General features: G+C 45.9%; 2 protein-coding genes and 1 non-coding gene across 21 annotated transcripts in view; all 3 read right to left on the bottom strand.

Annotated features, from left to right (window-relative positions):
- Positions 1-10,067, bottom strand: part of Ipo8 (importin 8) — a 60,761-nt gene extending 50,694 nt beyond the window's left edge. For 2 of the 6 annotated variants that reach the window (XM_004664406.2, XM_045139482.1), the window contains exons 1-5: positions 9,917-10,067; positions 6,764-6,845; positions 5,220-5,376; positions 2,810-2,968; positions 675-831 (exon numbers count right to left, since the gene is read on the bottom strand). In XM_004664406.2, coding sequence (XP_004664463.1) covers positions 675-831; positions 2,810-2,968; positions 5,220-5,376; positions 6,764-6,845; positions 9,917-10,000 — 639 coding nt within the window. In that variant the 5' untranslated portion in view covers positions 10,001-10,067. Of the gene's footprint in view, positions 1-674; positions 832-2,809; positions 2,969-4,913; positions 5,015-5,088; positions 5,120-5,219; positions 5,377-6,763; positions 6,846-9,916 lie in introns of those variants that run through there. The other 4 variants (XM_045139483.1, XM_045139485.1, XM_045139487.1 and 1 more) reach the window with 4 other exon arrangements.
- A 3,229-nt stretch (positions 10,068-13,296) lies between these two features.
- LOC123456446 lies at positions 13,297-13,430 on the bottom strand. The gene has a single exon (XR_006634544.1). It is a non-coding gene; the product is annotated as a small nucleolar RNA SNORA70 (small nucleolar RNA).
- Positions 13,431-14,895: 1,465 nt separating this feature from the next.
- The window catches only part of Caprin2 (caprin family member 2), a 76,057-nt gene continuing 69,355 nt past the window's right edge, over positions 14,896-21,597 (bottom strand). For 12 of the 14 annotated variants that reach the window (XM_045139511.1, XM_045139517.1, XM_045139516.1 and 9 more), the window contains 2 exons: positions 20,678-20,741; positions 14,896-15,774 (listed from right to left, as the gene is read on the bottom strand). In XM_045139511.1, coding sequence (XP_044995446.1) covers positions 15,206-15,774; positions 20,678-20,741 — 633 coding nt within the window. In that variant the 3' untranslated portion in view covers positions 14,896-15,205. The remainder of the gene's footprint in view (positions 15,775-20,677; positions 20,742-21,597) is intronic. The other 2 variants (XM_045139523.1, XM_045139515.1) reach the window with 1 other exon arrangement.

Below are 21,597 nucleotides of genomic sequence, written 5' to 3'. Positions count from 1 at the left end.
GCTGGAGAGATGGCTCAGTGGGTAAGACACTTGCCTGAAGAGCCTAGCAAACTGAGTTCTAGTCCCCAGTTCCCACATAAAGCCAGGTACACAAAGTGGCACATACATCTGGAGTTCATTTGCAGCAGGTAGAGGCCCTGGCACAACCCTTCTCATTCATTCTCTATCTCTCTCCTCTCTCCCTCCCCCAACCCCTTGTAAATAAACTAAGTAAAATTAAAAAATAAATAAATAAATAAATAAAGAGGGCTAGAGACATGACTTAGCAGTTAAGGCATATGCCTGCAAAGCCTAAGGACCCAGGTTGGATTTCCCAGGCCCCATGTAAGCCTTGGTGGTACACACGTCTGGAGTTCGTTTGCAGTGGCTGGAGACCTTGGCACGCCCATCCTCACTCTCTTTTTTTTTCTCTCTCTCTCCCCCCATCTCTGTCTCTAGTAAGTAAATAAATAAAATAAACTATTTCTAAAAAAAGAGAGAAATACAGCCAGGCATGGTGGCACACGACTTTAATCCCAGCACTTGGGAGGCAGAGGTAGGAGGACTGCTGTGAGTTGGAGGCCTCCAAATTCCAGGTCAGCCTGTGCTAGAGTGAAACCCTACCTCAAAAAAAAAAAAGAAAAAAGAAAAGAAAAGACAAGCAAGCACACTGGTCCTCTGCAGTGGGCCCATACCTGAACCAGCGCATAGAAGGTCTTCAGAATCTGCTTCTGGAGCAGCACAGAGTGGAAGGAGGCGTCAGGCAGGAGCTGCGCGATCAGCTGCTGGACACGTGGCAGGAAGATCTGCATCGCTGCGATGAGAGGCTCTCTCTCCTCGGCCTTCCTGTATCTATGTGCACAAGGATGAAAAGAAGACAGCAATGTTGGGGCTGAAGAGATGGCTTGGTGGTTAAGGCACTTGCCTGCAAAGCCTAAGGACCTGGGTTCAATTCCCCTATATCCACGTAAGCCAGATGCACAAGGTGGAGCACACATCTGGAGTTCATCTGCAGTGGCTGGAGGCCCTGGCCCGCCCGTTCTCTCCATATACCTACTCCTTCCTCTCTCTCTCTCAAATAAATAAAGGAATGAATAAATTTTAAAAAATTCAGCCAGGCGTAGTGGCACACACCTTTAATCCCAGCACTTGGGAGGCAGAGGTAGGAGGATCACCATGAGTTCAAGGCCACCCTGAGACTACATAGTGAATTCTAGGTCAGCCTGAGCAAAAGTAAGACTCTACCTCGGAAAAACAAAAAAGGGCTGGAGAGATGGCTTAACAGTTCAGGATCTTGCCTGCAAAGCCTAAGAACTCATGTTCAAATCTCCAGGTCCCACATGGTCAGATGCACAGTGATGCTCACACTCAATGTTGCACATGCGCCACACAGGAGCACACACATCTGGAATTTGCAGAGGTTAAAGGCCCTAGCATGCCCAGTGCCCCCTCCCCCGTCAGCTTCCTTCTCTCTGTGCCAAAATAAATTTAAAAAAGAAAGAAGGTTGAAAAGGTGATTCACTGGCTAAGGTGGTTCCTTGAAAAGCGTAAGGAGTTGGTTCCACGGTGTAATGGTTAGCATTCTGGTCTCTGAAAAGCCTAAGGACCCAGTTCAGGTCCCCAGCAGCCACATCAAGTCGGATGCACAAGGTGGCAGGTGCACCTGGAGTCCATTTGCCATGGCTGGAGGCCCCAGCGTGCACATTCTATCGGTCTCTCTTCTATTTCTCTCTGCTTGCAAATAAATCAATATAAAATTTTTAAAAAGAAAAGAAAAATGGAAAATCGAGCCGATCCTCAATTCAAAATAAAATTCTACAGTATGGGCTGGAGAGATGGCTTAGTGGTTAAGCGCTTGCCTGTGAAGCCTAAGGACCCCGGTTCAAGGCTCAATTCCCCAGGTCCCACATTAGCCAGATGCACAAGGGGGCGCACGTGTCTGGAGTTCGTTTGCAGAGGCTGGAAGCCCTGGCGTGCCCACTGTCTCTCTCCCTCTATCTGTCTTTCTCTCTGTGTCTGTTGCTCTCAAATAAATAAATAGAAAATATTAAAAAAAAAAAATTCTACAGTAGCGTCTGAACTAAACAGGTTAATGAAAGAAGGCTAGTAGGGTACGGCGCAGTGGCGCACATCTGAAAGGCAGCACTAAGGAGGCTGAGACAGGAGCATTGTGAATTCAAGGCCAGTCTGAGCTACTGAGCAAAATCCTGTCTCAAAGAAAAAAAAAGGAAGAATTTTTTTGGAGGAGAATGAGAAAGAAAAGTACAGGACTTCATATTCAAAAGCAGCAGTCCTTTCAGAAGGTGGCAGACACCGTAAAAGGGGATCTCAGTCGCACACCTCCCAGCAGTGTTGAGAGAAGCAAGTCCTCTAGAGAACCCTGACTAATAGAAAGACTTGGAGCATTTTCCTGCATCCAGCAAGTTCCTGACGTCATTTGCCCAGGAGCACGCTCACTAGAGACAAACATTAAGCGAGTCTCCAGTAAGGAGACACAGCCTTTACCTGCATCCAGAAAGTTCCTGGCATCATTTGCTCAGTAGCACGCTCACTAGAGACAAACATGAAGGAAAATCCACAGCAGCTTCTAAGGAAGCAGCCGGCAAGTTCCCCTCATCTAACAGGTTTGAGAAGCTGTTTTGTCACTGTCCTGGAAGCCAGCAGGCACACCTAAGAGCGAAGCCCTGCTGAGTAACCAGCAGATGAGCGCTCACTGGGCTTGATCCAACTCTTTCCAAAGTGCCTGGAGTCTGCAATGGCACAGCAGAACCCCCACCATGATTTCCTGAGGACACCGGCTGCCCACTTCCCCCAGTGGACATCAACTTACTCGTAAGTCTTCACCAGTTGGTACAGACACAGTAGGGCACCAAGCCAGCTTCCACTGCTCTGTGACTGCAAGTAATAGTTTATCTTGTCGACCACCGCGGGCCAGTGACCAGGAAAGTCGTGTTTAATGATGACGCGCAGACACATTGTTAATTGAACTCTGTCAGGTGGGGGAGAAAAGGCCAAAACCCAAGGATATAAATATCACAAGCCAAAGAGCTCCAACATGTACCTGTGTACTATATAGTTGTACATCACTTCGTGTAGGTCACATTGAGAAATGGGTCATTAAGCAAGCTCATAGTTATAGAAACACGCCTTCAGAAATCACAATGCTGTGATGTAGTCTCTACAAACTTTACAATGCAGTGATGTAATCTTTAAAAATATTTTATTATTTATTTGACAGAGAAAGAAAATTGGGGCTGGAGAGACAGCTTAGTGGTTAAGGCACTTGCCTTCAAAGCCAAAGGACCCAGGTTTGATTCCCAGGACCCATGTAAGCCAGATGCACAAGGTGGTGCATACATCTGGAGTTCGTGTGCAGCGGGTGGAAACTCTGGTGCACACATCCTTTCTATCTGCCTTTATTTCTTGCTCTCTCTTAAATAAATAAATATTTAAAAAAAAAAAAAAAAAGAAGGCTGGAGAGATGGCTTAGCAGTTAAGGCACTTGCCGATGAAGCCTAAGGACGCATGTTCAACTCTCCAGGTCTCACATAAGCCAGATGCACAGTGATGCAAGCATGCAAGGTCACACATGCACACAAGGGGGCACACGCATCTGGAGTTCAACTGCAGTGGCTAGAGGCACTGGCATGCCAATTCTTTCTCTCTCACACGTTTCAAAAAAGGGGGGAGCTGGAAAGATGGCTTAGTGGTTAAGCGCTTGCCTGTGAAGCCTAAGGCCCCTGGTTTGAGGCTCAATTCCCCAGGACCCATGTTAGCCAGATGCACAAGGGGGCACACATGTCTGGAGTTCGTTTGCAGTAGCTGGAAGCCCTGACGCAGCCATTCTCTCTCCTCTCTCTCTCTCTCTCTCTCCCTCTTTCTCTGTCTGTCTGTTGCTCTCAAATAAATAAATAAGAATAAAAAATAAAAAAGGCCAGTCTGTTGGACTTGCCTCAAAAAAAGAAAAAAATATAATTGGCATGCCAGGGCCTCTTCCCACTACAAATGAACTCCAGATGCACATGCCACTTTGTGCAACTGGCTTTAAAAGAGTGTGGGAAATTAAGGCCAAGCCATTAAGCTTTAAATGCTGAGCCAGCTCTCCAGCCCTGGGTGAAACATAGTGGTATATATTATTGACTGAAACAATCATATGTAGTGAATTAAGTAGGAGGAAAAGTAAGCCTATTAAAATCTTTTCAAGTCGGGTGTAATAATGGCACACAACTTTAATCCCAACACTCAGGAGGCAGAAGTAGGAAGATCGCATGAGTTCGAGGCCATGCTGAGACTACATAGTGATTTCCAGGCCAGCCTGGGCTAAAATAAGAACCCACCTTGAAAAAATAAAAAAACTCAAGGCACTTAAGAGATGGCTCAATGGTTAAAGGCTCTTGCTTGCACAGCTTACCAGACTGGGTTCAATTCTCCAGTCCCAGGCTGGACTCGAATTCAGTGATCCTCCTACCTCTGCATCCCTGAGTGTTGGGATTCACGGAGTGCCACCATGACTGGCTCTGGCTCTGTGCAAGACTTTTTTTTTTTTTTTTTTTTGACAGAGAGGGGGGGTAAAGAACGGGAGAGAGAGAATGGGTGCACCAGGGCTCCAGCCACTGCGAATGAACTCCTGACATGTGTGCCCCCTTGTGCATCTGGCTTACATGGGTCCCAGGGAATCAAACCTAGGTCCTTTGGCTTTGCAGACAAATTCCTTAACTGCTAAGCCATCCCTCCAGCCCCTCTCTGCAATACTTTTAAATAAATTAGAGAGTAAGAATAAAGAGTCTGCAGGGATGACCACAAGTGAACCTTTCGGACTGAGAAGGAGCAAGCCACAAAGGCTGTCTACCCGTGCGCTAACAGTCAGGGACACCCTCCATGCATGTGCTGACAGCACCTGTCCTTGGAGCAGCAATAGGACTGAAGGTTTTCACCTTTTCAAATTTCATCTTCAGGCAACCTCACAATCCTTTCTCCCCAAAGCCAAGTGCAGGATGGCTAAGAGAAGCCATTCTCCGGGCATTACTGGGTAGAACCACTGAAGGTTCAGGGGGCTGGGAAACAAGCACCTTGGCACATAGACACATGGCAGTTCCATGGGGTACTGACCATGGTTAGCATCTGATTGGCATTGGACACCCTATGAGATTTAAAAACAAAACAGAAAAAACTTGAGTCAAAAGATGCATTAGGACATCACAGATACAGCCACTTCTTGCCTGCTACAGAGTACAGCATACCTCACCAGATCGGGAGATCGGATGATCCCTTCCACAATGTTGTCTCGGATCTGCTGCCGGTCATTTTCATGAATGTTGAATGGAAATATGACTTCTCCTGGAGGAGGCTCCCGGTCAGGCCAGTATTGTGTCACCATGTTTTTCAGGTAGATAGCAGCTGTGTTTGAGGAGAAAGCATGGACACACTAGTATCAAGAAGATTCTTTTTTTAATTTTTTTGGTTATTTTTATTTATTTATTTGAGAGCAACAGACAGAGAAAGAGAGAGAGAATGGGCGCTCCAGGGCCTCCAGCCACTGCAAACGAACTCCAGATGCGTGTGCCCCCTTGTGCACCTGGCTAACGTGGGTCCTGGGGAATCGAGCCTCAAACTGGGGTCCTTAGGCTTCACAGGCAAGCGCTTAACCGCTAAGCCATTTCTGCAGCCCAAGAAGATTTTTTTAAATAAGTTTTTGTTTATTCTTTTTGTTTTTATTTTTACTTATTTATTTATTTGAGAGTGACAGATAGAGAAAGAGGCAGAGAGACAGAGAGAGAGGAGAGTGGGCACGTCTGGACCTCCAGCCACCGTGAACTAACTCCAGATGTGTGCGCCCCCTTGTGCACCTGGCTAACGTGGGTCCTGGGGAATGCAGCCTCAAACCGGGGTCTTTAGGCTTCACAGGCAAGCGCTTAACCAGTAAGCTATCTCTCCAGCCCAAGAAGATGATTTTAAAGATTTTTTTTCAAATCTTTATTAACAACTTCCATGATTATAAAAAAAAAATCCCATGGTAATACCCTGCCTCCTCCCATTTTCCCCTTTGAAACTCCATTCTCCATCATATCCCTTCCCCATCTCAATCAGTCTCTCTTTTATTTTGATGTCATGATCTTTTCCTCCTATTATGATGGTCTTCTTTAGGTAGTATCAGGCACTGTGAGGTCATGGATATCCAGGCCATTTTGTGTCTGGGGAGCACGTTGTAAGGAGTCCTACCCTTCCTTTCGCTCTTAAAGTCTTTCTACCACCTCTTCCACATTAGACCCTGAGCCTTGGAAGGTGTGATAGAGGTATTACAGTAGTGAGCACTCTGGTCATGGTTTTAAAGATATTTTATTATTTATCTGACAGAGAAAGAAAATTGGGGCTGGAGAGATGGCTTAGCAGTTAAGGCAACTGCCTGCAAAGCAAAAAGACCCAGGTTCAATTTTCCAGAACCCACATAAGCCAGATGCACAAGGTGGCACATGTGTCATTTGCAGTGGCTAGAGGCACTGACACACCCATTCTCTCTTTAATAAATAAATTAAATTAAATTAAGATATAATTCTCATTCTCCTTTTGCCAAAAAAATAAATATATAAAGAATGGGCATGGTGGCACTTGACTTTAATCCCAGCACTTGGGAATCAGAGGTAGGAGGATTGCTATGAGTTCAAGGCCAGTCTGAGAGTACATAGTGAATTCCAGGTCAGTTTGGGCTACAGCAAGACACCATCTCGAAAAATAATAATAATAATAATAATAATAATAATAATAATAAAATGAAAAGATAACTCACCTGCCTGGCGCACTGGGAACTCCACATGGTCCGAAACTATGATCCGAAGCAAACTGGGGGCAAAATTGATAATCTTGTAGGACTGAAATTACAAAAAAATTCTTATAAAAAGAGGGGACTCTAAGTGAAACATGATTACCAGCATTACTGAATACACTACTGTCCAAATAAATGAAAACCTTATTCTATGCATGCATGCATGTGAGTATGTACATCTGTATGTGTGCAGGCACCCATGTGTGCAACCACATCTGTGTGGACACCAGAGGCCAATGTCAGGTGTCTGCCTCACTCACTCTCCAACTTATTTTTTCTTTCCATCCAAGAACACTGCTTTCCAAACTCCATTCCCTCAGTGAAAACTGAGTCATCTTTTCATCTTCATCGTCTTCAGAATCTGAGATCTCTTTTATTTAAGGTAAATTCCTTTTCATCCACAACCACCAAAATTTTTTGCATGAGCATATATGTGTAAGCATGTTCATGTTTGTAAGCTCATGTATGAGTTAAGTATGTTCACATGTGTGCATATGCCTTTGGCTCTCCATCTTATTTTCTTAAGACAATCTCTTGCTGAATCTAGAGCTCACCAGTTTGGCTAGACGAGCTAGTGAATGAGCCCCAGGGATTGCCTGACTCTAGCTTCCCAGAGCTGAGATGATATGGCACTCTACCATGCCTGGAGGTTTTTTCCCTTCTCTGGTTTGTTTGTGTAGTGCCTGTGGTGTGATGTGTGCACATACAGAGTTTGCCTGTGTGTGTACAGAGGCTAGAGAACATCAGGTGCCTGCCTGTATCACTCTCCAGCAATGTTTCCTAAGGCAGGAGGACTGGGCTCTACCAACGCTGTCTCTATGTAAGAGGAGCAGCCAGAGCAGTCACTGCCTTTCTAGATCTTTCTAGGTGAGGTACTGAAGCCCACCATGTTCCTACCAAAAGAAAGTATCCCTACCCAATGCTCCTGGCAAAACAATAAAGGCTTAAAGAATTCAATCTCAGGGTCCTATGAAAAAACATTCCTCAGGCAGGTGTGGTAGCACACGCCTTTAATCCCAGCACCTGGGAGGCAGAAGTAGGAGTTCAAGGCCACCCCTGAGACTACATAGTGAATTCTAGGTCAGCCTGGACTAGAGTGAAACCCTACCTTGAAAAAACAGCCAAGAAAAAAAAAAACATTTCTCAAAGAAAGAATGTCACAGTGGGCAGTCAGAGACCCAGTCACTGATGAGAAAAAAAATGCTATCCTGAGAGGGACAGCCCCAAATAAGAAGGCGTAGCATGGTGGCTCAGGCCTTTAACCCCAGCCCTCAGGAGGTAAAGCTAAGAGGATGGCTTCGCGTTCGAGGCCATCCTGAGACTACACAGTGAATTCCAGACCAGCCTGGGCTACAGCAAGACCCTACCCCGAAAAAAAAAAAAAAAATATATATATATATATATACACACATATATATACATATATATATATACAAGAATTTATCAGCCTGGCCTGATGGTGCACACCTTTAATCCCAGCACTTGGGAGGCCAAGGCCCTGGTTTCTATCCTTAGCACTGCAATAAACAAATAGAAACTTAAAAAATATGAGTATTGGAGATAGGACTCAGCTGTTAAGAGCACTTCCTGTGCAAGCATGGCCTAAGAGACTGCTCAAATTCCATTCCCAGGACCCACATAAAAAGCTGGGCATGACCAGCACATTTGTAACCCCAGCGCAGTAAGGGAGCAGAGGCCCAAGAATGGCCATAAGGGGAGAAAAAAAAACGACACGCACAATTAGTAAGAAACTATGGCCCTAAAGAACTGATAGACGAGTGATGGAGTGGAACAACAAACTTTCTATTCAAGCCACTGGTGAGCACTTGATGTGGGGGGGGCCTAAATAGGCACACACACATGCATACACCACACACAGGCAAGCAATGATACATATTATAATAGATATGATAATGTATATGTGCTGGGGAAATGGCTCAGCGGTGAAGGGATTTCCCTGCAAAACCTAACGATTTGGGATTGATTCCTCAGTACCCACGTAAAGCCGGATGCAAGCGTCTGGAGTTCGTCTGCAGAGGCTACTGGCCCTGGTGTACCCACTTATATTCATTCTCATTCTCTTTCTCTGTGCTTGTAAGTCAGTGAAAACATTGAAATCAACTCCAGCTGAAACATTGAGGACTGCCTCACCATCCTTTGAAACATAATCCAAACTTCTTTCCACCTCCAGAGTCCCGGATTCTGTCAACCGAGGGGAAGCCCTATAATTTGCATATCCAACAAGTTCTCAGGTGGGGCTGATGCTGCTGATCCTCGGCAATGCCTTGAGTGCCAAGAGTTTTGGCATGTCCCTTCACAATTCAAGTGTCATTACGGCCTCAAACAGGTGTCATTCTATCTGATTAGAGTTTATACTTTTTAATAACTTTATGGGGAGCAACAGGGCCTCTTGCCGCTGCAAACTAACTCCCCACGGAGGCTCCACTTTGTGCATCTGGCTTTACGTGGGCATTGGGGTTACGGGAACCTGGACGGGCAGGCAGGCTTTGCAAGCAAGCACATTTAACTGCTGAGCCATCTCCCCAGCTGGAGGAACGGATTTCCATTTGTACTTTTTAGTAAGGAGTCCATGGGCTCCCTCTTACATGTACAGCTAGAGTTTGGGATCCTTACACTGTTCAAATGTCGGGGGTAATGCTGGAATAAAGTTAAGGTTGACTTTGAAAGAGTGAATGGAGAATAAAGGAAAGGCATACATCTCCGCACTGGCAAGAAACGCCTCGAAGCAGTACCACCGGGCAGCCCTTAGGGGAGCCCCACGAAAACTACCTGCTCGTGCCCAGTCCCCGCAACCCCAGAAGCAGGCGGGTTTTCCTCACAGCAGCCCCCCGGAAAAGCCAGCTCAGCTGTCACTGTACGAGGCGCGGTCCTCACCACCACCTCCCGCCGGAGCGCTGGGAAAGGAAACCACCGCCCGAAAACACCAGGAAGGGTCGGCGAGCGCCGCACGGGAAAGACGCGGGACAACAGGTGCCCCGGCGGCTCGGGGTCCGGGCCGGGGCGGGCAGAGGAGAGGAGGAGAGACGGGGAGAAAAGCAAGGAGGGGCGGAGGGGAGAGAGTCCGGGAGGAGGAGGGGAGGCGGGCCCGAGACCCACCTGGTTGAGCTCCGTCTCGGCCGCGATCCGCAGCTTCGGGTCGATGGTGCCCTTCAGCGCCTGGATGATCCGGTTGAGGTCCATGTCCCCGGCGGGGCTCCGGACCCCGGGCCGCAGCCTGGGGGGGTCCCTGCCCGCCTCGGCCCCACGGCCCGCCGCCACCTGCGGCCGCTGGCTACGCGCTCAGCCTCCGCGCCCCCCGCTTCCCTCCTTCCCCCCACGACTCTCTCCCCATTCACTCTTTACGACAGCCGGTGGGAGGCGGGAGAAGCGGCGAGAGGAAGCCGTGTCTCTTTTATGGCAGCCCCTTCCCCCGGCGTCTGCGCTGACCGACTCGCACAGGGGACGCCATGATCTTGTACGGAAAGTACTTCCGAGCTTGCTACTCTTCAGGAAACTCCGCTTCCAGGCTCCTGTAGGTGGCCACTAGGTTGCTGTACGGAAGCCCCTCTGGACTTGTTCCCCATCCGGGAACTCCGCTGGGGGCCGCCGTGATGAGAACGGAAAGCGCTCGGCGCTCGTCCCCCAGGGGGAACTGCCTTACAGCGCTTCTCTGAAAGGCCTCCTTATTGTTGTACGGAAGACACCCTGGCTTCCTCCCCGCCCCCGCCCACTGGGAACTGCGCTGGAGGACGCCATGGTACTGGACGGAAGCCGCTCTGGGCCTGTTCCCCGTCGGAGGCCGCCATGCTAAGAACGAAAAGCGCTTGGCGCTTGTTCCCCGTGGGGGAACTGCGTTGCCACGCTTCAGGGAGAGGCCACCTTATTGTTGTACGGAAGACGCCCTGTTTTGTTCACCAGAACTGCTCTGCTGAGCTCCAGCGGGAGGACGCCATGTTGCCGTACGGAAGGCTCTCTCACTTTGTTCCCTATTAGGGACTGCTCTTAGGCTTCTACGGGAGGCGCCATGCTGCTGTACGGAAACAGCCTCCTGCCTCTCCAGGGAGTTGGGCTGGTTGCTTCCTTACACCTGCTTACAAATTATACGTACCTAGATGAAGGAACATTTCCTTTTTACTCTTATAAGTACTGGGGTATCATAACTAACCTGTTCCAGGACAGACCTGCTGGGATCTTGAAATCAAGTAGCCCACAAAAATCACGTGTGCCCGTCTATTGGATGTGTGGTGGGCCACCACTATTCATTCTGCCATTCACTCACAGAACATTTGTTAAACATGTGTTTTTGGCACAAACTTCCAGACCCGCTCGGAAAAGTGAAGACAGAAAGGTTTACGGGCACTTCCACCTACTAGCGTAGTATCTGGACCCACAACTGAAAAGGCATTAAGAACACTGAGCACTTTTTTTCCCCAAGGTAAACCCAGAAGAGGGGTCTAACTCCAATTAGTAAAGATGACTTTGGGGAGATGTCTTAGAGGTTAAGGCGCTTGCCTGTGAAGCCTAAAGACCCAGGTTCGATTCTCCAAGTCCCACATAAGCCAGATGCTCAAGGTGGCCCATGCATCTGGAGTTTGTGTGGAGTGGATTGAGGACCTTGTACACCCACTCTCTCTCCTTTCTCCCTGTCTCAATTTTTTTTTTTTTTTTTTTAAGAAAAGGTGGGCTGGAGAGATGGCTTAGCGGTTAAGCGCTTGCCTGTGAAGCCTAAGGACCCCGGTTCGAGGCTCGGTTCCCCAGGTCCCACGTTAGCCAGATGCACAAGGGGGCGCACGCGTCTGGAGTTCGTTTGCAGAGGCTGGAAGCCCTGGCGCGCCCATTCTCTCTCTCTCCCTCTATCTGTCTTTCTCTCTGTGTCTGTCGGTCTCAAATAAATAAATAAAAATTTTTTAAAAAAAAGAAAAGGTTACTTTGGGCAAAATGCAGTTTCATTGAGTCGTTGTTCAGGTTCCTATCTCAAGAAACCTACAAAGATGAGCAACGCCATCTGCCAGAATTTACCCAGCCTCAAATTCACGTTACTCCTTCTCCAGCCAGAACCAAGTCCTCTCTCCTCTCCTGTATATTCTTTCCATTAAAATAAATTTTGGAGCCAGGCGTGGTGGCACATGCCTTTAATCCCAGCACTCAGGAGGCAGAGGTAGGAAGATCACTGAGCTCAAGGCCAGCATCAGACTACACAGTGAATTCCAGGTCAGCTCGGTCTATAGCAAGACCCTAACCTCAAAAATAAGTAAATTAGAATAAAATAATAATGAAATAAAATTAGTTTTTGAAGCCGGGTATGTCTGTAGTCTCTGCACTCAGGTGCCTGGCGTGAGAGGGTGACTTCAGCTCGGAATTGCCAGCCACCCTAGCCAACACTGTTGGACAAGATCTCGAAAAAATAAATATCTAAACAGTAAAAAGTAAACTTCAGTAAGTGCTGTATGGTACAAGGTTGATGGAGAAAAGGCAGAGTGGCTCAAGAACAGCACTGGGTCTACTTGGCAGTCTACTGAGGCAGTCTCTGGCACAGGATCCAGAGCCACAATCCACTCACAGGCTGAGGTACTAATTACAGGGTTAGAAGGAAGCGGGGTCAGAGGAATGGGAGGTTTTGCAGCTAGCCAATCCTATTAGTGGAAGAAATAGGAATGGCTCTCACTGATTCCATTAGAGGAAGTAGGGACAGAAAGTTTCAGTTTGGGAGAAAATACTGTATTTCAGTGCTGGGGATTTTTCCATTGCAAAGAGGCGGCTCCTAGAACTAACATTCAGGACTTTTGTTTTTAATCGGCTGTGTGCTTTAGGTAGAGGGCCAAGATCAACTTAGGGCCCTGCTAGTACCTTAGTTGGCACAGGAAGAGTGTATTATTTGTTAGAGGTTTAGACTGGGGAGTTAAGCCTTTAAGAGGCAGGCTCGGTTATAAGGTTGAGTTAGGGTCCTAGCATACGAAGAAGGCAAACTGAAACAAGGGCGAGTGGTGATTTGACTCAGGTGCCCCATAAACTTACATGCTCCGAGTGCCAGGTCCCCAGTTGATGGCAATGCAAGAACCGAAACCTCCTAGAGTCAGTGTATTGGGTGGGCTTATGGGTGTTATAGCCCACTTCCTCTGGCCAGTAAGTGTGGTTGCTAAGTAAAGAGCAACAGAAGCTCATGTGTGGAGAGCTCACCCCTTGTCCAGGGGACCAAGACTGGAGATATACTTGAGCCCACAGCCATCAGGGATGAGCCCCTTCCCATCTGCATTGAACTGGAAGCCCCACTTCTTCGGGATGTGGATCTTCTGGAAGTCAGGAAACTTAAACCTGGCTCTGTGCAGGGCCTCAGTCACATGTTCTTTATTCTGCAGCTTGGTGCAGATGGATATGACAACCTAGCCAACATGAACCCTGGCCACTGTGAGATGGAGCTTTCCGAAAGCACCCCACATACGTGTCAGGAGCCTAGGCAGGGAATAGCATGGGGTCAGAAATCTGGATGTCCACCAAAAGGCTGTCTCCAAGGTCCCTTAGAGCTACCTGCACAAGCAACAGGTCACTATACCAGTAAGGAGGCTGCTCTCTGCAGCCACCACACACCAGGCCCCCATGAGGAAAGGAATCCAGTCAGCTTAAATGGCTGAAAATAAAAATATTTTTGTAACCCAGCTATAGCACTCCTAGGCATATATCCAAAGGACTCATCTCATTTCCTTAGAAGTACATGCTCAACCATGTTTATTGCTGCTCAATTTATAATAGCTGGGAAATGGAACCAGCCTAGATGTCCCTCAACAGATGAGTGGATAATGAAGATGTGGTTCATTTATACAATGGAGTTCTACTCAGCAGTAAAGAAAAATGAAGTTATGAAATTTGCAGAAAAATGGATGGACCTGGAAAGTATTATACTAAGTCAGGTAACCCAGGCCCAGAAAGCCAAGCGCCACATGTTCTCTCTCATATGGGGATCCTAGCTACAGATGACTGGGCTTCTGTGTGAGAATGAAAATACTTAGTAGCAGAGGCCAGTAAGTTGAAAAGGAGACATAAAGGGTGGAGAAAGGAAGGGAGGAGGATACTTAATAGGTTGATATTGTATATATGTAATTACAATGATTGTAATGTGGAGGTAATATGATTGAGAATGGAATTTCAAACGGGAAAGTGTGGGGGTGGGGAGGGAGGGAATTACCATGGGATATATTTTATAATCATGGAAAATGTTAATAAAAATTAAAAAATATATATATTTTTTTGTAATTTTTTTGTTGAAAGAATTGGCATGCCAGGGCCTCAAGCCACTACAATAGAACTCCAGACGTGTGCATCATCTTGTGCTCATGTGCGACCTTGTGTGCTTGAGTCACCTGTGTCTAGCTTATGTGGGATCTGGAGAGTCAAACATGGGTCCTTAGGCTTCGCTAGGCAAGTAGCTTAACCACTAAGCCTTCACTATAGCCCAATTTTTTTTAAATACTTTGAGAGAGAGGAAGAGGCAGAAAAGAGTATGGGTGCACCAGGGCGTCTAGCCACTTCAAAAGAACTCCAGATGCATATGCCACCTGAGCATCTGGCTTGCATGGATCCTGAGCAATCGAATCTGGATCCTTCAGCTTTTCAGGGGACAGAGAATGTGTGTGCTAGGACCTTTTGTGACTGCAGAACTCCAGATGCATGTGCCATTTTGTGTACTAGCTTTATGTGACTGCTGGGGAACTGAACTTAGTAGATCATGCTTTGCAAATAAGCACATTTAACTGCTCAAACATCCCTTCACCACCCCCTTTTTTTTCTGGTCAAGATAAGGTCTCACTCTAGCCAAGATGATCTGGAACTCACTCTGTAGCCCAGGTTTGGCTCAAAATCATGGCGATCCCACCTCAGCCTCTTGAATATTGTGATAAAAAGGCATGCACCACCACATGCAGGTAGTGTTTTGACACTGATGTTTTCCTACAGACTTTTTTGGGGGGAAAAATTACATTATATTGATCCTTTATTTGTTTTAAAATAATGCCATGAACCTATGAATAAACAATATATATCAGTGACAGATGCTAAAAACAAGTTATCTTAACCTCTCAACAAAATTTTTAATTAACTAGAACTGGAGGTGCAGGTAAGTTTTTTATTGAGGCACAACAAGGCATTATAAGTTGTCTGAACTTGAGGCAGTCAGTTCAGTAGGCTGACCATTAGTACAGTTAAGGGTTAAGTGACTAGCGAGGATACATCACAATTTATAAAGTGCCAGATTAATGCTAATTGACATTTTGCTTTAAATTTTTCACCTGGGAGGGAAAAAAAAAAAAAGTAAAGGATCTCCTCTTCCTCTAGGAATGAAACAATTTCCCAGCATAGTCACCAGGCAAGGACTACTTTTCCTTCAATCTCACTAAATGTGAACATCCTTGATGTTCAATCTTGATAAAGAAGATAGCCTGAAAACGTAGAATATTTCCAGCTACTTCCATAAATTGCTCCCCTATGTAAGCGCAACCATATCTGGTCTCCCTGGAGGAGTTGAAGAATGGCGTGGTTGCTTGCAGTTTCGTGGTCTGGAGCACCATCGTTGGCATAGGCTGACACCAAGACCTCCTCGTTCTTCATAAGGTTGACATACAGTGGCACATTGACCGCCAGCTTTAGCATGTGGAAAATGAATACATATGTGCCATTCACTGGACAACTGAATCTACCAAGCTGAAGATCAAAGGTCTCTCCCAAGTTGTTCAGAAGAAGATCAAACACGATAGGTTGATCTAAAGTTCCAGGGGCCAAATTGGATGTCCTGGCTGCTGAGAAGGCAACCCGCATCTGCTGAGGCAGGGGATAGATGTGCACTGGCAGGAGAGTGGCTGCCGGATTTGTCACTGACACACCCACAGGAGTCATGCTCCGGGAATCTCCTTGTCCAGAGTCCCCGCTGTTGAAGGCTTCACTCTCTTTCTCTGGACTGCTCACCTGAGAGGACTCTCTCCACCCTGCTGTGCCATTAGCAACAGAGAGTGTATCATAATGAAGAAGCTTTGACTACTAACACTTAACATTAATGGGCTACTGAAACACAAACTCTAAAACAAAAGAAATGAAATGCAACTAGATTATACTTACGCTAACATAGAAGAGATCACTTGAAGGCTGGAAAGATGGCTTAGTGAATAAGGCATTTTTGCCTTGAAGCCAAAGGACCCAGGTTCGATTCCCCAGGACCCACTTAAACCAGATGTACAAACATGCATCTTGAGTTTGTTTGCAGCAGCTGAAGGCCCTGACATACCCATTCATATTCTCTTTCTCCTGTCTCTCTCTTTCTGTCTCCCGCCGTGTGTGTGTGTGTGTGTGTGTGTGTGTGTGTGTGTGTATCCCTCACATGAGTAAAATAAATTTTAAAAAATTAAAAAGAAGCCAGGCGTGGTGGCGCACGCCTTTAATCCCAGCACTCGGGAGGCAGAGGTAGGAGGATCGCCATGAGTTCGAGGCCACCCTGAGACTACAAGTTAATTCCAGGTCAGCCTGGACCAGAGTGAGACCCTACCTCGAAAAAAAAAAAAATTTAAAAGAAAAGATGAAATCTAGCTGGGCATGGTGGCACATGTCTTTATTAAAAAAGAAAAGAAAAAGCCAGGTGTGGTGGTGTGTGCCTTTAATCCCAGCACTTGGGAGGCATAGGTAGGAGGACTGCTGTGAGTTCAAGGCCAACCTGAGACTACATAGTGAATTCCAGGTCAGCCTGGGATAGAGGGAAATCCTATTCCTCCCAACCCCCCCCCCAAAAAAAAGAAAGAAAAGAAAGGAGAAAATATTTGAGATTAGCCAGGCATGGTGGTACATGCCTTTAACCCCAGAATTTGGGAGTCAAAAGAAGGAGAATCACAGTGAATTTGTGGCCCACCTGAGACTACATAGTTAATTCCAGGCCAGTTTGGGATAGAGCAAGACCCTACCTCAAAAGAAAAAAAAAAAAAAGTTCCTTACAATGTGCTCCTCCAGACACAAAATGGTCTGGATAGCGATGACCTCACAGTGCCTGACACTATGTACGAAAGACCATCATAACAGGAGGAAAAGATGATGGCACCAAAAAAAGAGAGAGAGACTTACTGAGGGGGGGGGGAGGGGATATTACGGACAGTGGAGTTTCAAAGGGGAAAGTGGGGGGAGGGAGGGAATTACCATGGGATATTGCTTACAACCATGGAAGCAGGGAAGGAAGGAAGGAAATCTTCAAGATTCTGTAAAGATACCCATTTTTAGTATTATCAACAAGGTATTCATAGATGCCCTGACAGGGCTGAGCCCCAAGATAAATAGTTGGCCCTTGTTTTCAATCAACTTTCAACTTAAGTGTTCTATAGAAGCCCTGCTCAGACATAAGCAAATGCATTATGAATACTAGCTACCTTCTCAAAATTGAAAGACTGTTTTCCTCTGCTAAAGTTGTCTTAAACTTTTAAATATATGTTTATTTATTTTATTTACTTGAGAGTGAGAAAGAGACAGATAGTGAGAGTGAATGGGTGTGTCAGGGGCTCCAGCCACTGCAAAGGAACTCCAGACACATGCACCACCTTGTATATCTGACTTATGTGGGTCCTGGGTAATCAAACCTGGGCCCTTTGGCTTCAACCACTAAGCCATCTCTCCAGCCCTAAACTTCTTTCTTGCTTGCTCTGAATTTAAAGGGTTTTTTTGGCTTTACGAGGTAGGGTCTCATTCTAGCCCAGGAATTCACTATGTATTCTCAGAGTAGCCTCAAATTTATAGCAATCCTGCCACCACACCCGTCTACTCTGAATCTCTTAATTATCCTTCCACATTTTAACAAGTAACCTGTGTTTTAAAATGCTGCATGTTCAGATCTGTCAATGTACTGATGGCAGAGTAACTACCAACACTATTTGTGATAACACCACTATCCTGAAACATTACGTGAACCCAAACGTAGTCAGCATAAGAAACTGTCTAAAGTTATAAATTAAAGTATGCTCTGGTGTAAAGCACATTTTTGTTTGTTTGTTTGTTTTATCAAGGTAGGGTCTCACTCTAGCCCAGGCTGATCTAGAATTTACTGTGTAGTCTCCGTGGCTTCAACCTCAGCAATCCTCCTACCTCAGCCTCCTGAGTGCTGGGATTAAAGGTGTGCACCACCATGCCTGGCAGTACATTTTTTATTTTTAAGAAAACATACACTTAGGAGAGACGGTTCAGGTGTTAAAGATCCTTGTGCTTGTAAAGCCTGCCAGGTCAGGCTCAATTCCCAAGCTACCCACGTAAAACCAAATGGGCATTTGTTTACAGCAGCAAGAGACCCTAGTATGCACATGCACACACATGCAAATTAATTTTTTAATATTTTATTTGAGAGAGAGGCAGAGGGGGAGAGAATGGCCATGTCAGGACCTCTACCCACTGCAAACAAACTCCTAATGCACACACCACCTTGTGCATCGGGCTTATGTGGGGACTGGGGAATTGAACCCAAGTTCCTACGTTTCCAAGACAAGTGCCTTAACCACTAAACCATCTCTCCAGAACCTTCCCAATTTTTTTTTTTTTTTTTGGCAGGGACAGAGGGAGGAGTTTCGAGGTAGGGTCTCACTCTAGCTCAGGCTAACCTGGAATTCACTATGTAGTCTCAGGGTAGCCTCAAACTCACAGAGATCCTCCCACCTCTGTCTCCCAAGTTCTGGGATTAAAGGCATGTGCCACCACACCCAGCTCCCAAATTAAAAAAAGAAAAGAAACAGGGCTGGAGAAATAGCTTAGCAGTTAAGGCGTTTGCCTGCAAAGCCAAAGGATCCTGGTTCGATTCTCCAGGACCCACATTAGCCAGATGTATGAGGGGGCGTATGCATCTGGAGTTCAATTGCAGTGGCTGGAGGCCCTGGTGCACACATTCTCTCTCTCTCTACCTCTCTCAAATAAATAAAATATGTTGAAAAGGGGCTGGAGAAATGGTTTAGCGGTTAAGCGCTTGCCTGTGAAGCGTAAGGACCCTGGTTTGAGGCTCGATTACCCAGGACCCATGTTAGCCAGATGCACAAGGGGGCGCACGGGTCTGGAGTTCGTTTGCAGTGGCTGGAGGCCCTTGCGCGCCCATTCTCTCTATCTCTACCTATTTCTCTATCACTTTAAAATAAATAAAATAACAACAAAAAAGTTTAAAAAAAGAAAATGTAGAACTGGGAATGATGGCTCATGCCTATAATCCAAGCACTCAGGAGGCTGAAGTAGGAGGATCACCATTAGGATCAAGGGCTACAGAGTGAGTTCTAGGTCAACCTAAACTAGATGAGACACTACCTCAAAAAAAGAAAAACACAGGGCTTGAGAGATGGTTTAGCAGTTAAGGCACTTGCCTGCAAAGCCAAAGGACCCAGGTTCAACTCCCCAGGGCCCACATAAGCCAGATGCATGAGGTGGTGCATGCCTCTGGAGCTCATTTGCCTAGAGGCCCTGGAGCTGGCTCCCTCACTCACTCCTCTTCCTCTTTCCCCTCTCTCTCTCCCTCTCAAATAAATGATAAATGAACAAAAACTACTAAATAAATAAAAAATAAGCCAGGCATGAAGGCTTACACCTTTAATCCTAGCACTCGAGGCAGAGGTAGAAGAATCGTCATGAGTTCAAGGCCACCCTGAGACTACATAGTGAATTCCAGGTTAGCCTGGGCTAGAGACCCTACCTCAAAATACCAAAACATTAAAAGGAAACACAAGTAATTGACACTTAAGAGGCAGCCATGGTGCCACATGCCTTCAATTCTGGCACTCAGGAAATTGAGGTAGGATCACTATGAGTTCAAGGCCAGTCTGAGCTAGGATGGTAGTCATGAGTAACAGGGGTGTAATTGCTGCTGTCAGTCCTCCACTCTTCTTCTCCCCCCCCCCACCCCAATTAATGATATCTACCTGCAAGGAATACTATATAACCCACTCTTGAAGTCAGTCTTTCCCTTTGGGGAAATGTATATACTTTGCTCACCAAACTGCCAGGTAAGCACTTCTCTTAATGTTCATACCCATATATTAATGCTACTCTCACTTTTGGTTAGAGAACCTTATTTCAGATGGCAGTGACTTTGGGATGACTTAGTGACAGACAGGAGTGCTCAGCACTGATACATTTCTATCACGCCTTCCAAGGCTCAGGGCCCATTGTGAAAGATGTGGAGGAAAGAATTTAAGAGCCAAAGGAAGGGTTGGATTCCTTACAATGTGCTCCTCCAGACACAAAATGGCCTGGATATCTATGACCTCACAGTACCTACACAAGACCATCATGGGAAAGATAATGACATCAAAATAAAACAGACTGAGAGGGATAAGGAGTATGATGGAGAGTGGAGTTGCAAAGGGGAAACTGAGGGAGGAGGGAGTGAATTACCATGGGTTATTGTCTATAATTATGGAAGTTGTCAATAAAAAATAAATAAATTAGGGTTGGAGAGATGGCTTAGTGGTTAAGGCACATGCCTGCGAAGCCTAAGGACCCAGGTTCAATTCTCCAGGTCCCATGTAAGCTAGATGCATATGGTGGCACATGTGTCTAGAGTTCATCTGCAGCGGCTAGAAGCCGTGGTGCACCCATTCTCTCCCTCTCCCTCCCTCCCTCTGTCCCTCTCTCTCTCCCCCTCTCCCCCACCCTCTCTGTCTCTAATAAATAAAAAATATTTTTTTTTAATTTTTAAAAATTAACAATTAGTTTCCCTGGCCTTCCAAGTAGTCTACTATCGCCTTTAGTACTTTAGTTGTACATTTAAGCAAACTGAAAACATCAATAAATGCTGAAAGCAGTGTGTTTTAGGGAGAAAATGCTAGAAGGTGCAGAATGATATACAAACAATTATGCTCTGGGTAAATAAACTACTCAGGCAATCCCCCTTACCTCTTGAGTTTGCTGAAGAACCACCAGGTGTCCCTCCTTTCTTATAACACTGCTGGAAATTATCCTGAAATGAATGCATTAATATTTATCATGTCACCAAAAACACAGAACAATGGTTAGCATTTAGAAAGCACTATGTAAATGGCACAGTGCTGTGTAATAACAGAAATTCAGATGTGCGACACCGACCTCTGTCCCTCATCTCAGCAGGAAAGGACATAAAGCAATAGAACACATTTCTTCAATATGGCCCAATTTGTAAGTCAAACTAAAGACTACTACAAACCATACCAGGATGAGTTCTTTGGTTATTTTTTGTTTTAGATATGTGAATTGAAAAAATTATATTGTACTATATATCTATTTCCTAGATTGTGACTGAAACTACTGACAGTTAATACTCAAGAGTAACACTGCCACCTGACTCCCAATGCTCCAAGTGGTGGGATTAAAGGCGTGCACCACCACGCCCAGCTCCTTACAGTTCTTGAAAGTAATTGGTGGGGCAGAGTTAATACCTGCAATAAGAATCTTAAGCAAGGCAAGAAGACATGCAACAAAAATAAGTCTCTGACTCAGGCTCCCAGGCCCTACCCAACAGCAGCTACTATTACTAATTTTTAAATTTCCTCAGAAGAATTTAAAGGAGCAAACAAAACAATGAAATGCTGGTGTAAACAACAGATAGTGCTATTACTTAAAACTATATTAATCACAAAATGGGGCAGGAGAGATGGCTTAGTGGTTAATGTACATACCCACAAAGTCTAAGGATCCAAATTCAATTCCATAGGATCCATGTAAAGCCAAATGCATATGCAGCAGCTGGAGGCCCTGGCACACCCATTCCCTCCTGCCCCCCATCTGTCTTTGGCCCTTTCTGCTTGCAAATGAATCACTAAAAAGTAAATAAATGCCGG

Source organism: Jaculus jaculus, chromosome 22 (genome assembly GCF_020740685.1).
Source record: "Jaculus jaculus isolate mJacJac1 chromosome 22, mJacJac1.mat.Y.cur, whole genome shotgun sequence".
Lineage (NCBI taxonomy): Eukaryota > Metazoa > Chordata > Mammalia > Rodentia > Dipodidae > Jaculus > Jaculus jaculus.
This window is presented reverse-complemented; position numbering and strand designations above follow the sequence as displayed.